The sequence below is a fragment of the Stylophora pistillata genome, chromosome 1 (assembly GCF_964205215.1).
Source record: "Stylophora pistillata chromosome 1, jaStyPist1.2, whole genome shotgun sequence".
Taxonomy (NCBI): Eukaryota; Metazoa; Cnidaria; class Anthozoa; order Scleractinia; family Pocilloporidae; genus Stylophora; species Stylophora pistillata.
The window spans coordinates 37,463,390-37,476,612 of NC_142519.1; the positions used below are offsets into that span (position 1 = coordinate 37,463,390).

Here is a 13,223-nt window from a genome sequence, read left to right on the forward strand (position 1 = left end):
TCGAGGCGTAAACAGAGGTTCTGCCTTAAGTGTCAGTGAGAAAGTGAAAAAATCGTGCCTTATCAACCGACTACCCCTTGGATCGGAGGCCGGGATGGGCGAGGAGAAAAAAACATTTAAATTGACAGGAAATTAAATCCAGTTATTAGCCGTCAGCCTCATTTAAACGCCAGAGTTATCCAGTAAAATTTAAAACAAACGCCGCTGATGTTTAATGGATAAACTACGTTATCAACAGTGCTAAATTACTCTTTTTCTTGAAAGAACTGCGACCAGCGTTGTTGTTCCAATTAAGACTGTTAAAAAAAAATAAACAAGATTACTAAAATGTTATGACGCACCCTATGATGGTAACTGATATACTGTGATTGGGTACCATAGGAAGTAGCACTTGTAGCACAGAGCACTTTTTCCTTATAACTTTTTTGTTTCCAGTTCAAATCCATCGAGACGCAGAGAGTGATGACAGCGATGACACTGATGATGAATCAAAAGATCAAAGTGCGCATGTGCAGAACGCAGAGCAGACCGATCACGAAGAGCCTGAAGAGAGAGATGAGACTGAACAGGATGAAGAACCGGAGGAAGGCCACGAAGACCCATCAGAGCAAAGAGACGAACCTGAAAAACGAGAAAAAGAATCTGAACAACAACATGAGGATGAAATGGAGGATGAGCCTCAAGAACAAGAAGAATCGGAAAACAAGTGCAAAGAATCCAGAGGGAAAGATGAAGATAAAATTGAAGATGAGCCTGACAAAAAAGAAGAAGAACTAAAGAGGGATTTGGAAGAATCTGAAGAGCAAGATGAAAATAATATGGACGATGAAGCTGGAGAAGACGAACAGTTTATTATGAATAAGGGTATGTTTACCAACCCCCTGCTTCCTCTAAAAAAAAAACAACTTTGACATATTCAAAAGGTTTTTTTTTTCCATCAATTTGGAGGACTGACGAACATCAGCTCCTCATTAATCACTACACAAATTGTTAGCTTCTACAATTTTTTCCCCCTCCCACCCAGCTTAGCAACATTCAGCGGTTTATTCCAATTGTGAGAGAAATTTTCGCTCATTGGAAAGCCTTTGTGCGGTTTTCTTTTTCTGCAAAGCGAAGGTGTTCTCGGGAAGCGCTTTTGCGAGTTTGCGTTGAACTTCGGTGCCCCACTCTATATAAAAAATCTCGCTATGAATTAGTCTGAGCAGAGCGTAAGGGTTTCATACATGGAACTTTACTAAATTTCTTCTTTCATCCTTGTGTCCTGTTATTATGCAACAGATAAACACCAAGCAGATGACAATCTCCCAGCAGCCTCAGGGCGAGAGTCTCCAAGAGCACCGCTGGCCACGTTTGACGATGACAGCGATCTTGATCACTTTTACGAAGCGCTGGATGGTCTAAAAGAAACGAGTGTGTAATCAACAACACTATTCTCAGATGAGTGCATTCTTTGTGGAGCAATTTTACTTCGAAATCGATGAAGTAGTTATCAAGGAACCTGCAGTAGTTTTCGTAAATGTTGTCAAAATACAAGCTTGTTGTTTTAAGTGCCCGTGTCACGCTAAATAATATACCGTAGTTAAATATTCGTTTAGCTAAATGTAATGAAAATGGGTCATTTGAGAGGATTACCTGCTAGGGATACTTGTTTAGGCGTCAATGAGTTGCCTAGCTTGAGTTTGGGCTATATATGTAGCACTTCATACATGTACTATTACAGATCAAAAGCATGTTGATTTCCTTCAGCCATAGTCTATTAACTATGCTTCAGCAGTAAGAAAGCTTTGAACTGTTAAAACTAAATTATTTTAGAAGCCCATCTCTGTCCTTTGTAATAACATTTAAGATTATTCTTTATCAATGAGAGTGAGCTTTAAAATAAACAAACAGTGTTTCCTGGCCCTTTTTGGAGTGAATGCCGTAAAGTTACCAACTCAAGACGTCATTCCAAAAGACTGGCGGATACAGTTACCCTACGCATTAATCTCTACGGGCTTTTTCTTGATAAATAGATAACCTTTGAGTAGTCTTTTATACAATTCTTTCAGATGTAGATTGAATTTTAGTTCAGTTAGTGTCAGGTGCAGAAAAAGTGGCAGCATGTGAAGGTGTTTATATATAGGGTCTGATCAGAACAGGAGGCAAAGTAGAGGCTGCTAGAGAAAAGATTGTCACTCCCTATTTACTTGTCATTTGTTAAAACTGGTAAGATTTTAAGTACATGGCTGTGTTGTATGGCAATGTTAAGCCATACATGGCATTTATTCAATCTAACACTGATATCCATATCTTATACTTATGATTTGTTCAATTCAACCTAAACATGTAAGACATTCAGTAGATGGTTGTGTTGCATGACAATGCTAAGCCATGAATCATAATTATTTAATTTATATCAGTTATCACATATTGTTTTCTTACTTGTGATTTGTTTAAGGCAATGTTAACATCTTATTATATATTCTGTAGATGGCTGTTGTATAGCAATGATAAGCCGTAATTTGCATTTATTCAATTTGAAGTTACCGGTACCTTCAATATCTTTTCCATTGTAAGCATTCAGTAGCAGGCTGTGTTGTATAGCAACGCTAAGCCATGAATCACATTTACTCAACCTGAAGTTATCTTACTCATGATTTTGACATTACAGTGGTTACATCTGATATGTTTAGTAGATGGCTATGTTGTATTACAATGCTTAAAGCCATGAATCATAAATGTTCCATCTGAATTTACTAAATTTATTAAATTTATTAAATTTTCCATCTGAATTTACTGAATTTACATCTGAATGATATCTTACTCATGATTTTGTTTCATCACAATCATGGTAACTTCCACCGTATTTAATAGATGGTTGCGTAATTTAACAATTCTAGGCCTTGAGTCATATTTATCCAATTTCAAGTTGCTTTTGATATCTTACTCATGATTTGCTCAAAACAAAAAAAGCTAGATCTTAAGTAATTAGTAGATGGCCGCATTGCTTAACAGTGTTATGCCATAATTTTATTTACCCCACGGCACACACGTACCAAGTACTCAGGTCAGATGATGCATGTGTATCTGGCTCACTTATTTATTCCTTTGGATTTTTTGCTCTTTCTACTTCTAAGTAAATTATGCAGAAGCTTGTACAAATTGAAAGAAAAAAGGTGTTGCTGAATTAATGCAGAAAGACAGGAAGATGAACATCAACTGAGTGATATGTATCAGTCAAATCTGTGTTGATAAACTGTCAACTAGCTAGTGAAGTCATTGTATATTGTCAAGCATATCTGCTTAAATAAATAAAATAAAATAAAAAGTTGTGGTTTATTGTAGATAACTAACCATTAACCCATTGACCCCTAAGAATGACTAGCATCAAACTTCTCCTCACAATCACCCCTGAATCAAACAGTAACGTCACCAGAATAAAGGAAATCATCACCAAATTAAGAAGCTCTGAAATGTTAACAAATTCTCCTTTTCAGTTCCCTAAAAAAATGTATAAGACAGTACATCGAGAATATGCATACTGATGTTAGATGTACATCCATCAGCTTAGAGGTCATGAGTGAATTTTGTTTAAAGTGCCCCTGAGATCAAAATTTTCGTACATAATTTTTTTCCATTTTCATGTTCAGTGTGTCTCCTTCACCTACTCTGCCAAATTTCACTTTAGACCGAGCACCAAAAATATCTTTTTTCGGGCCGTTAAATTCACGATTTCGCTTCCGCCATTATTTGATCATGTTCCGGAAGTTGATCGCAAGACTCAGAGGAAGTGACGTCAAAGGCTCAACGCGAAAATCTTACATGGCAAAATGTCAAGAAAACATAACAGAGTGCTTTACTGTATTCTTACAAAAACTAAACAAAAATTACTGGGCATCGATGCGTAATTCAAAGCTGAAGTGATCATGCAGGCCATGCTGCAGGTATTTCTCTCCATCGGAGCCTTGCAAGTAGATCAGAGCGGGAAAAACGGATGCGATTTGTGCGACCTCGCCGAGTAAACTTCAAGAAATATTTGCGATCTGCTCCGAACACTTCTCGGAAGATTGTTTCGAGAGATCTGTGTACTTTGAAGGATCTAGGCGAAGAATTCTGGGATCAATTTACGTTTCTGGGCAATCCAACACGTTAATGAAATATAGAGGACGAATAAACAATCGTACACTGTTGCAGGCTTATCAAAGACGATTAAGTAATCCACCTCGATTAACACCAATCGAGCTCGAAATGCGACACAAACAATGATCGGATAAATTGACGTTTATCAGCCTTGACTAAAACTAATCGAGCTCGAAATAAACACACGGCCCATAACTGTATGGAATACGATTGATTCGTTCTGCGTACCACTAACGTATCTCTGCCGATCGACCCGTGTTCCCCATTCGAACTCGGTTTCTCAGCCCGAGCGCAAATTGGCGCCTCACCTATGAGGACCGAGATCCCTTGGGTACCCTGCATCACGGTCAAGTTTTAGTTTCGACACACCGCAAATAGAATTGATGTATTTTATCACCTTAAGGAGAATTCCTTAGTTTTTAGTTGACGCCACCCTAGTCTTTATATACTTAGACTGCTGAATAGGTGGACTGAAACGTTTAGGTTTATTAAAAGTGGCCTTTCTTGTGGCTAACTCAGACATGGGAAAATCTCAGGTGGAGAAGGTAACGTTACTCATCCCATTCTTAAAATAGTGTTTACATTGGAATTACCTTGAAAGGTTTTCATGCTAATATTTTTCGTGGAAGAAATTGTAACTTCAGAATGGCTGTTACGTGAGCTTCTTATGTCTGACCCAATTACACGGTAATCATATAATCTCGCAGAAGTTCTCCATTTCATTCCTGATACTATAAACCCTTTCAGGAAACGATTTTAGGAGAGCTGCTTGTATCTGATTTAAGTAGACGGTAATCATAAAACGTCACTGAAGTTCTCAATTCTTGATACTTATGAACGCTTGCTTTTAGAATATTTCAAACCTCTATTATTGTAAACAATATTACCTCGGATGCATAGCCATTTTATTGTAGCCAGAAAGGGAGGTTTACTTTAAATAACGCTCATCTTGTGCAGCTCATAGACTCAATTTCATTGACAATGATAAACTTGTAGTTTATTCTGTGGGGTACTTTTAAACTTTCAATGAAACATGAATATGATGCCTTAAACCGGAGAGAGACATTTTTTTAATGTGAATCCATGTTTTTAATAACTTTTTTTAACTATAACAGGTTGAAACGCAGACATTACAGAATTCAGGTTTAATTACGATACGTTTCATATTAACTTCTATTATTCATGTTCTTTCTTTCTTTTTTGTCTTCTCTCTTTTCTGTTTCTGTTGTCCTTTCTTTTCCTTTTTTTTGAGTGGTCTCCATCCAATTCATTGCTTGTGAAATCTGGAAGTAAAGAAGATGTAGTTTCTTAAGCATGTCAAATGGGATGAAAAAATAATAACAAAAATTATTATCATTATTATAACACCAATGATTTTTAAAATTATTTAGCTCAAAATGCAGCCTTTGCAAAAGTAGCTTTATGGTACATTATGGCAGGATTTTTTAATGTCAAGGGCTGGTTCATAGATTAGGCCTTCAGGAATTGCTCTGAATCACGGCAATTGGATTAGGCTGGCAATCCTTAAAAATTGACAGAAGAGAAGTTTCTCTACATACCTTCAACGGTTTTGGAGAGATCTTCTACTAAATCTGGCTTATTCCCTCTAAAGCTAACCTGCAAGAAATAAAGAAAGGAGACGGGAGGTATGCTACCCAGGCGACCTGGGTTGCATACCTCCCTTTATTCTGCCGACCAATGCCTTAGCCATGAACTTTCGAATTTATCTCATACTAGACTAATGAATTTTGGGAAAACTGTGCCAAATATCACTGGTGTTTTGTTAAGTTAAGTTTAGTTGCTTTAAGGGTTCATTCAATTAGTATTGAATAGCAGCTTTACTCAAGAGTTTCTTTCTTAAAAATATATTTCCTTAACCCATGAGTCAGTATATGAGAAATGATTTACTTTCTTTTTTATTTCTTAAGCCCAAGAAATGTAGCAATGGTCTTGCTTTGTATGCTAAGATGTATGTGAATCTGTATGCTAAAATGTATGTTAATAATATAAATGCCAATATGTATGTCGATATGTGTGCTGAATTATTATGTGCCTAAGAACCTGGAGGCAAAGATCCTCGCTCACAAAGAGCATGGACACAGAGGACCTGGCTCAATTAGGAACCGACATGTGCTAAAATGTTATGTGCCTAAGAACCTGGAGGCAAAGATCCTCGCTCACGAAGAACATGGACACAGAGGACCTGGCTCAATTAGGAACCGACATGTGCTAAAATGTTATGTGCCTAAGAACCTGGAGGCAAAGATCCTCGCTCACGAAGAGCATGGACACAGAGGACCTGGCTCAATTAGGAACCTACAGGTGCTAAAATGTTATGTGCCTAAGAACCTGGAGGCAAAGATCCTCGCTCACGAAGAGCATGGACACAGAGGACCTGGCTCAATTAGGAACCGACATGTGCTAAAATGTTATGTGCCTAAGAACCTGGAGGCAAAGATCCTCGCTCACGAAGAGCATGGACACAAAGGACCTGGCTCAATTAGGAACCGACATGTGCTAAAATGTTATGTGCCTAAGAACCTGGAGGCAAAGATCCTCGCTCACGAAGAGCATGGACACAGAGGACCTGGCTCAATTAGGAACCGACATGTGCTTAAATGTTACGTGCCTAAGAACCTGGAGGCAAAGATCCTCGCTCACGAAGAGCATGGACACAAAGGACCTGGCTCAATTATTCTTTTCCAAATCGCTTTAAACACTGAATAGTTGTATTCCTTTTTCTTTTCACAGGCCACATTGGTATTGCCTTTGATAAAAAGTCAGAAGTTTTCCATCTACCCTTGGTTTTTTGGTCATATAACATGGGGTCACAATAAAAATAAATGAGTTGTTTATCAATCATTCAATTTGAAATGACATACGCACCTCCCAATCCGAACCAAGAGAAGTCCTCCTCCACCACTCCACCTATTGAGATTAATGTGGACTTACTGCATGTAAGATTGCTAAAGTTAATTGCATAATTCCTTGCCATTAATGATTGCAAAATCACCACGTTCAAAATTGGAGGTTTTCAGCCAGAAAACATCCCAAGGCTGTCACTATCAGTGGCCAATCACAACAAGCTGTTTCCATGGCTGCCTTAATTATCCTTTAGTGAGGGAACCTCCACTAAAATAAGAATATAACTTTAAAGTATTGAATGTAATGTTTTCCATCAAAATTTTTTTATCTTTTTCCAATGGAAGCATTTCTATACAAGGGAGACAAACTTCCAAAACGTTTATCTTGGTTTTCAAATTTCCCGTGCACTGCCAGTTTGAATGATTGACACAGATACAAACTGTTCCATTGGAAAAAGATCTAACACTTTTGATTGTAAACATTATGTTGCATATTTTACAGTTATATTCTTGTTTTAGTGGAGGTTCCCTTTAAAGCTTTGATTGACACAATAGTCCATGTTTATTGAAGAAGTAACACTTTTGTACTGGAACAAATTTATACCGGTGCATTTACCCTTTATTCCGCTACCATAAAATGGTGTGCCTTTGAATCCTGTAATATAATAACATTGCAAGGATGAGCTGAATGCACACCTTTTAATTTTGTGCAGGAACATATGCATTGGCTATCACTTCCATAGATGGTCCTTGAACAGTTTGCCTTACCCGATGAAGAATTAGTCCAGGAAAAGAAGATGAAAATACCAACTGATGCACATAATGCTTATGCTTAGTGAAATGATAATAAATTCCTCCCTCAAAGACAGTGATTGCTAGGAGTTATGTTGCATATATACTTTTCTAGTTTGAGCACTCTGGCATGGCTTACACGATACACAGTCAAGTGTGGGATCGTTTGGGGTGACCACTTTGGTTCTCCTCCATCCTAGTAACAGCATTGCACTGATGAGGCCCAGAAGGCCGAAACAGGACTATCTGCAGTTATATATATAAATAACAACAAGTTTTACCCTGAAATTCACTTTCCTTAACTTTTCTATTCCCACATTATCTTATTCATCTTGCAAGTAAAATCAGTGCATGAGAAATTCACCTTTTGTTGTGGCCTCCAGTATATTAGATACAACTGTTGTTTCTGCTATGATAGGAACTGAAATTGAATGGAAAGACACTAGGAACTATACTTTTTCCAGCATAATGTTTAGAAATTTCATTTTGACTTACAATTGGGTAACAGAGGATCTATCTCAATTACATCATCTGCAAATACACTTTGCACAAAGTCACCATCTGCAAGATTTAATATTGGTGTGAAAGGTTATATGAGTCGTGACCCACATATTTTCTCTTGCCTACAAGGTGAGCACTTCATTGTTGTACAATGCAGAAATAAACATAGTTGAATCAATTCTACCATTCTATGCAATTTAATTGAAATAGAAATGATGAACATGATATACAATCTACTTAAACAAGGGAGGAAGTGACACATCTTACCATCATTGTCATCACTGGAACTGGTTCTCGAGGAAATAGCTATAACAAAGAGAATGATTAATAATAATAATAATAATAACATTGATAATAATAGTTTAATATTTGTAGTGTGCAAATTCCATTTACATATCATCAAAATAATGTTTGATGAAAGGATTCCTATTGGTGCAACAAGAGAAAATAGAGCCCATAGGTTATAATACAACATTCAGGAAACTGTGTAAGGATAATGGTACACTACAATAAGACTGGGATACAATAGGAAAACATCTCGAGGCCTTACGGAGAATCAACCAAGGCAAGCCACACACACTTTCTATTTCTAGAATCAAAACAAGGTAACATTGATACACACAATTGCTCTCATCACCACACCAATCCTGCTTCCTGGCGTCAAAATTTCGGCGGCAGAAACAATGTAGGAAAGCTAAATGACACCTGGTCTACATTCATGCACACAAGATAAGAGAACCAAAATTTATTTGTCAATGTACTGTGCTCTCACACAGAAAACCAAAAAAGCCTCACCTGATTGGTGATCTTGAGAAGCCAAGTGCTCCAGGTAATGTCTTGTTTCACCTTGTTGTAACAAAAGCATACTGATTAAGACTAAGGACTATGAAGTCATTTATTACATTGAAATTGTTACTTTTCAATGGAACTAGCTTTCTGTATCGCAAAGAGAAGTTGAGTGTGAAGAAAAACTAGTGTAACTATGCTGATTCTGACGCATCCAAAATGAATCCACACAAAATCAGCACATTTTATAAAAATGTTGCATTAGAAAATTGTAAAGTTCCCTAATTGGTGCAAAACCTATACTTCAAGCCAAGCGGAGCAAGGTGACAGCATAAAACTGGCACAAAATCTGTTCATGCTTATAAATCTATCTAAACAGTCTTCACTGTGCAGATCTTGTCGTGTCTTTTCCTTTATTTCATCTTCTAATTCTTTTTCTAAAATCTCAACTCGTAGAATGATTTCCCGCTCTAAATTTTCTATATCAATTGCAAACTTTCACCAGTATCCTTTATATTTTTCCCACTCATTTTTAAAAATTGATAAATAAGAGGAAATCAATTGAAGCTGTAGTTGACATTGTCTTACTTTACTAGATCATCATCATATATGAGATACTATCAGGTAATTGATACCTGCACATCCCTCTATAGTAAAGTTCTCTAATGCATTCATCTACTTCATCCAGATCTCTAATCGAATCTTGTATCATCTTTTTCATATTTATTTCACTCATATATTTATACATTATGGTAATGTTTTTAAGTACAAAGTGGATAATAATTATTTTAGAAATTTTATCCAAAAGGACTTTTAAATTGTGACGCTATCTCATGTTTGTTGTAAATTTTTTGTTTATAAAATCCATTGAATCTTTTGTAGTGCAGACTAATACATTACAAAGTTGGGCAATAAGGCACTTATTTATAGGTAGAACACTTTGGGCTACTGCATGTAATAACTGCAAGAGGCTGCTATACTGTTACCTCAGTGCCCTTTGTGCCATTGTGATGCCAGATATATTATGAAAGACAGAGAGGCAAATAACTAATAACTAATAATAAAAGGATTACCAGTGTAGCAGATCCTACCGGTAACCAGAATGCTGCTACTAAAGCTTAAACGTAGACTCCCATAGTCGAACACATACCACTGCAGGTTTACAGGGCAAAGTTTCAAAAACAGGTGACACCATGACAGGAGCATTAGCTAAGTCAAACAATAAAATTACTGGATTGGCAGCACCAACTAGTAACAATGATGCAGCTACTAAAGATTATGCTGATACCAAAGTGTCTAAGGCTGGCGAATCTATGACAGGAAATTTGGATATGACTTCAAGCTACATAAGAAACTTACAATCACCCTCCACTTATTCTGATGCTGTAAATAAAATGTATGTTCAGACAAATAGTGTTTTCAAAAGGGGGGAAACCATGACTGGCGCCTTTAACATGGGAGGCCACTGGATCACCAACTTATCCAAAGCAACATCACCAAATAATGCAGTAACACTTACTCGATTAGGAGAATCACATATCTCTAAGCATGAAAACCGTAAGGACATATTCAAATATAAAATGCTAATGAGAGCGAAGAAGATTACACTTTATCCATTAGAAATATTGTAACTACTACTAACTTGCCGCATAAGATACACTTGAAGGCATACCTTATTATTTATGCCAGTTTTATGCCCTCACCTTGCTCTGCTTGGCTCGGAGCATAGATTTTGCACAGATTCAGGAAGCTTTATCAATTTCTAATGCAACATTATTATAAAATGTGCTGATTTTTGGACTAATTTTGGATGTTTCAGAATCAGCACATTTACACTCCTAGAAAATGATAAAAGAAAAAAAAAAAACAAATAGAAAATCCAATGAGTCTGCAGGTTTAGAAAAGTACAGAATTAACTCTTGGGAACATTCTGTCAGTTGCAGAAATAATATTGTACCAGTTGCATCTCATAATCCTGCTCTTTGTGTAGTTAATAAGTTAACATGAGATTAAACTAGTTAATCATGTTACAACAATCTTCACTAATTCCAAAACAGTACTGTGCTATTATTGTCAAGCCATCTGGGCCAAATTACCGTCTGTGCTATTTACCTTGTATTTGTTTTCCTTACTACAATAATGCACAAAAGGCAAACTTGGTATATAGTGTAGACTTACGGCCATTGGTAGGTCGGGAAATTGTCCTGGTGATGGCAGGTTGGCTGATTTCATTACTAGTGGAAGATGGCAAAGGCAATGATTGTGAGCTGGTTGAAGTGGATGACCGTGTGGATGTGAATGACTGGCTATGCAAAATAGAAGGAATGGGGCTTGATAGGACAGTTACACTGGATGTGGAGGATGAAAGCCTTGACGATGACGATGATGTGGCTGTGGTTGTAGAAGATGAGGCCGAAGAATGTTGCAACTCAGTTGATGATGCACCTGTAAAAAGTTGATATCTTTGTTGAATTTTGAGGTGTATATTGCATTCTTTTAACTCATTAACGGCTGAATCACGCAAACAAGTAAATATTGTTTACATTCAGTGTTTAAATTAATAATTCTCTCAACAAATATTTACAAGCAATAACACCAAAAATATGTCATTTTAAAGTTTAGAAAATGAGCTCCTCAGGAATACAAAACTTTTACCATTGAAATTAAAGACTTTCCTGAAAAAATAAATTGAAAGACGAAAAAGAAAAAATAATGCAAAATTTAAAGTAAAAGTCACTTACAAGTATTTGCACAGGACTAGCACATTAATTAATAGCACGAATTTTTTATCCACGTGATAGCCAAACGTCTTGAAAATGTGATAGAGAAAGAATAAAAAGTGAATTTTTGACGAATTCTTATCTGCGCCTGGATTACAAAAAATATTTAACAATTATTCCAAGAGCGCGCGTTAGATATGAGATGATAGATACGCGCCTCGTTGGCTATAATCAACTCATATCCAACAAGCGCGAGTGGAATAATTGTTTTATTAAATACGCCCCCAAGATATTAGACAAATCTTACCAAATCTTAAATTTTTTAGCACCCTTTTAATTTTAACCGGATGCGCACGCTACCATATTTGTAGATTATGGTATATTGGCTCATATACCATAATGGCTCAGCCAATAAAAAGTCTTGAATTGCATTACCAATGATTCAGGCTTTAATAAATCAAAATATTTCATATGATGCAATTCCATAGATCGCAGCAGGGTATCGATTACCCTTGATTGCTTTTCGTCTCGCATTACGTTTGTCGCTAAAAACGTGCTCTAGACGTACATTAATGTTTGTTGGGGCCCCGTAAATCAATTTTAATTCAAACCTTCGAGATTTTCAAGCCGACACGGTCGACTACAGGCGAAGAACTTCAAATTACGCAGTGGAATATAAAAACTTCCTACCTCGACTTTTCACTCTCGTTCGATCGCTGCCGGTCCAAATCGCTCCAAATCGCTTTCTTAGCCACTTTCCATGCCATAAGCGAAGTTTTAGTCGTTAAATAGCTCTTCAAGTATCGTTTCGGAGGCGATTTTACTCACACACAAACTCGCTTAGTGGTAAACAAACATTCACTCGCTCCACGGGTGAAATTAGAGATTTTCAAAATATCGTTGTGTACGTCTCATTCAACCGTATGCCTACGTGATTTATAGCATGTCAGCGTCACACACGCCAAATTTCTAGGATATCGGGATTCTTCCGGACAATTTCGTCCGAAATCACAGAGCCTGCCGGAATATTAATTACCCAAAACGTATGTTGTGTTATCTTTGTTCGGTTTAGGGATGCAGCTTTGTACCTCGTCAGGTTGAGACAAATTTCTATGCATCAATTTTTGTAACGCCTACCCATACGATGTGTTACAAAAATAATTTAGGATACTCATAGTTAGGATTCCATGCCGCAAAGTTAAATTTTGCCATGCATACTGGATAAAATGAAAGGGATTTCCAGCAACGCAACAGTGTCGTTCCAGTTTCAAGTGGAACGTATTTTTTATATTGATGCGTTGGCATTTACTCGCGTACGTTTTTTCCTCTTCAACCTAATTTTTCTGGTTAAGAGAGATTCGCTCGCTATCATATCGTGATATCACAACCCCACCAAATCAGCACGTGTAACCTATGTCGCATTTTTAATTTTATGCGGAAT

At 36.9% G+C, this 13,223-nt stretch overlaps 2 protein-coding genes across 4 annotated transcripts in view; one reads left to right on the plus strand and one right to left on the minus strand.

Moving 5' to 3' along the window:
- The window catches only part of LOC111346506 (uncharacterized), a 31,166-nt gene extending 27,859 nt beyond the window's left edge, over positions 1-3,307 (plus strand). The window contains exons 10-11 of the mRNA XM_088747245.1: positions 436-864; positions 1,279-3,307. Coding sequence (XP_088603371.1) covers positions 436-864; positions 1,279-1,418 — 569 coding nt within the window. The 3' untranslated portion in view covers positions 1,419-3,307. The remainder of the gene's footprint in view (positions 1-435; positions 865-1,278) is intronic.
- A 1,792-nt stretch (positions 3,308-5,099) lies between these two features.
- The window catches only part of LOC148742333 (uncharacterized), a 9,032-nt gene continuing 908 nt past the window's right edge, over positions 5,100-13,223 (minus strand). Inside the window, exons 3-11 of one of the 3 annotated variants that reach the window (XM_088755472.1) lie at positions 11,241-11,507; positions 9,072-9,122; positions 8,544-8,582; positions 8,271-8,336; positions 8,140-8,196; positions 7,600-7,638; positions 7,006-7,047; positions 5,679-5,736; positions 5,100-5,402 (exon numbers count right to left, since the gene is read on the minus strand). In XM_088755472.1, the coding sequence (XP_088611598.1) occupies positions 5,732-5,736; positions 7,006-7,047; positions 7,600-7,638; positions 8,140-8,196; positions 8,271-8,336; positions 8,544-8,582; positions 9,072-9,122; positions 11,241-11,507 (566 nt within the window). In that variant the 3' untranslated portion in view covers positions 5,100-5,402; positions 5,679-5,731. Of the gene's footprint in view, positions 5,403-5,678; positions 5,737-7,005; positions 7,048-7,587; positions 7,639-8,139; positions 8,197-8,270; positions 8,337-8,543; positions 8,583-9,071; positions 9,123-11,240; positions 11,508-13,223 lie in introns of all 3 variants that reach the window. The other 2 variants (XM_088755464.1, XM_088755479.1) reach the window with 2 other exon arrangements.